This window comes from Danio aesculapii, chromosome 25 (assembly GCF_903798145.1).
Source record: "Danio aesculapii chromosome 25, fDanAes4.1, whole genome shotgun sequence".
Taxonomy (NCBI): domain Eukaryota; kingdom Metazoa; phylum Chordata; class Actinopteri; order Cypriniformes; family Danionidae; genus Danio; species Danio aesculapii.
The window spans coordinates 24,276,585-24,279,840 of NC_079459.1; the positions used below are offsets into that span (position 1 = coordinate 24,276,585).

The following is a 3,256-nucleotide window of genomic DNA, read 5'->3' on the forward strand; positions in this document are numbered from 1 at the left end:
TATTTCTGACGGCAGACACGTGAACTAGGAGAACGTTTTTCTCGCGCACTTGAATCACATCTGACAGATTATAACGGCTTTAACACACACCTTTCAAAGTTGTGCGTCACAAAAACAGTATTATTCAACTATTGAAACCCAAATTACTGGTTGTAAACGCTGTAAACGGAAGTTCCTAGAATTCTACCGGAAGACACTGGTCGCTATGCGCCCTTTATGCAGCAGCCAAGAAAAAGATCTATAGAAACATGGTGCCTGTCAATCACTTAGGTGGGTGGGGAAAACCGCACTCCTACATCACGTTGCGGTGGGCCATAAAATCAATGGGATTTGGGTCCTATTTTTATGTCAGAAATTTTTTAAAAAGACATTAGAAGCGTTTATATCTCCAAAATATGACAATATGATGGACAAACTATACCTACACACAGTTCTGTCCAAACAGCTTACAAAAGTGGATTTTCATCATAGGTCCATCAAAGTGCTGGGATCGACACAATCCCTTTATGTTGTTCCAACACAAATCAATCAAGTATTAACATAATGTGTTTTTTATTTTAATTTTTACAAATTTAAGTTGATTGAACATTAATAAAACAATAAAGTTGTCACCTTTCTCCCAATAAAAGCAAATTAAACTCAAGAGTCGTGTTTCTGCTAATTTAAAATAAGTTTTAACAAGTAGCAAATACTTTGAGTGTGTACTGACTTTCCTATTAAAATGGGGGGGGGGGGGGGGACTAGAAACAAGAAGTGCTTACGTTTTCTCAGATCTTGTCTTGTTTCTGTTGGCAAGTAGTGGTTTAGTCAAACCACCATAACTAATGAATCAGGGCCTTTACTTACACTGCACAAAAATGCTGGCTTTCACACAATCAATTTGTGTTGGACAACATGGAGAAATTAAGTTAACTTGTACATTTTTACAAATTTAAGTGGATTGAACTTAAAACAATTAAGTTGTCCTCCAAAAAACTCAAGAATTGTGTTGTTTCAGCTCATTCTAACTGTACTTTGAGCAAACAGCAGATGTATTTTTAGTGTAAAAATTAAGATAAATAAAAGGTTAAGCAAATATTTGTTATGATAGCAAAATTTTAAATATGATCATAAATTCTTCATATTTAGTGCAGAATATGACAGCCTGAAAAGAGGAAGTTGTTAGTTGTATTCTTAAAGCTAGTTTTCAGTGAAATGTGAAAGTTCCTTATACATGAACAATAAAGCAGAAAAAGAATGGGGAAAAGGAAGAGCTAAAAACAAACTCTTATTCCTCAGAAATGGATTTACATGAACGTGTTTGTGAGGAATATCTCTCAGATGTGTATATAAGGAGAGGTTCAGAGCTCTTTCTGGACACATCAGCTCTGAGATCCTCAAGCTCTACAAAACATCTCCTGATTCCTTCTGTGATTGAGAAGAAACATCTAGAAGAATGAGAAGCCTGATGTTTCTGCCTGTTCTGGTGCTCTTCTGCTCTCTGCAGGACACTTCATGTGGTAAGTGCTCTTTTTCATTTTGAATATAATGTTTTATTATAATATTTTTTAATGTACAGATTTGTGATATTGTGTCTGTCTTTATTTTTCAGCTACAAATGCAATTATATCAGCAAATTCAGTCTGCTGTGAAGGGTTCACTAATATAAACATCCCTCTGAGGAAGATAGTGTCTTACCAGTGGACCACCAGTACATGTGCAACAAAAGCCATTGTGTGAGTGTCATCTCAAACATTATTTCAAACTGTAAAACCAACCAGATTTTTTGAATTCTGAAATTGTCTTATTTCTTTTTGTATATTCCCATTTTAGGTTTAACACAATCGCAGGAAAAGCGATCTGTGTAGATCCTGACAACACCTTGGTGAGCGGCCAAGTTGCTAAACTGGACAAAAAAACATCATCTGCTTTATCCACATCTGCTACAACAAAAGCTCCTGCATCCACATCTGCTACAACATCATCTCCTGAATCCACATCTGCTACAACATCATCTCCTGCATCCACATCTGCTACAACATCATCTCCTGCAACCACATCTGCTACAACATCATCTCCTGCATCCACATCTGCTACAACATCATCTCCCGAATCCACATCTGCAAAAGCATCATCTCCAGCATCCACATCTGCAACATCATCTCCTCCATCCACATCTTCTACAACAGAAACCTTTACTACAGCAGAGTTTCACCGCACCACACTTTAAATGTTTCTGCAGTTCTTTGGCAACTTTGTTTTTGATATTGTATATTCACATATTGTATTTACATATTTCATGTGTAAACGAATATTTTCTAATGTTCTGAAATGTTTTATGCTAAATGTGACTCTTTTATGCTAAATGTTTATCTTTTTAAATAAAATTATAATAATTATCATTATGTAGTGATGTTTTTTCCTTCTTTTCTGGATTTCCTTGAAAGCGATGTCTCTTTAATCAGCATTCAAATGTATTTAATTCTTAGTACACCTTTTTAAAATGCTGTTTTTAAGGAAAGACAGGCACAACCACTGGGTTAATTACAAGAAAAACTAATAATAAACAAAAAAATGAAAAATAAAATATATAATTTAAAATAAAAATAAAAAAAATCACATATTCACAGCCTTTGCTCAATACTTTGTTGATACACTTTTCGTTGATGCGCTTCACTTCTCTTAGGGATTTTTCCAAACTCACTTAAAACTGCAGTTGTTAAACCCCTCTTGAAGAGGAGCAACCTGGATAATACCCTATTGAGCAATTACAGGCCCATCTCAAATCTCCCTTTCATTGGCAAAATCATTGAAAAAGTTGTTTTTAACCAGGTTAACAAGTTCTTAAACTTCAAGGGGTGTTTAGACAATTTTCAATCTGGTTTCAGACCACATCACAGTACAGAGCGTGCTCTTATAAAGATACTAACAGTGCTGGTACTGCTCGATCTCAGTATCGATCGCAGCATACTTCTGGATAGGCTGGAAAACTGGGTTGGGCTGTCTGGGACGGTCCTCAAATGGTTCAGATCTTACCTTGAAGGGAGAGGTTACAATGTCAGTATAGGTGATCAAAGGTCAAGGTGGACACCCATGACATGTGGAGTTCCACAAGGCTTGATTCTGGCACCTCTCCTGTTCAACCTTTATATGCTCCCTCTGAGCCAAATAATGAGAAAAAAAACATATCTTCTACCACAGCTATGCTGATGACACTCAGATCTACCTAGCCTTACTGCCTAATGACTACAACCCCAGACTCTGCCAATGCATTGAT

At 36.3% G+C, this 3,256-nt stretch overlaps 1 protein-coding gene across 1 annotated transcript; it reads left to right on the forward strand.

Annotated features, from left to right (window-relative positions):
• The first annotated feature begins 1,358 nt into the window (after positions 1-1,358).
• Positions 1,359-2,224, forward strand: LOC130219555 (uncharacterized). Its single transcript, XM_056451983.1, has 3 exons — positions 1,359-1,499; positions 1,592-1,715; positions 1,813-2,224. Exons 1-3 carry the CDS (start codon positions 1,436-1,438, stop codon positions 2,207-2,209), a joined length of 585 nt encoding a protein of 194 aa, XP_056307958.1. The 5' UTR covers positions 1,359-1,435; the 3' UTR covers positions 2,210-2,224.
• The last annotated feature ends 1,032 nt before the right edge of the window (positions 2,225-3,256 follow it).

What these genes read in the sequence shown, in the direction of transcription:
- LOC130219555 (XM_056451983.1), top strand. Translation starts at nt 1,436, where the DNA reads ATGAGAAGCCTGATGTTTCTGCCTGTTCTGGTGCTCTTCTGCTCTCTG. An exon ending in TCTGCAGGACACTTCATGTG is followed by an intron (nt 1,500 to 1,591) that starts GTAAGTGCTCTT and finishes TTTATTTTTCAG; the next exon opens with CTACAAATGCAATTATATCA. An exon ending in TGTGCAACAAAAGCCATTGT is followed by an intron (nt 1,716 to 1,812) that starts GTGAGTGTCATC and finishes TTCCCATTTTAG; the next exon opens with GTTTAACACAATCGCAGGAA.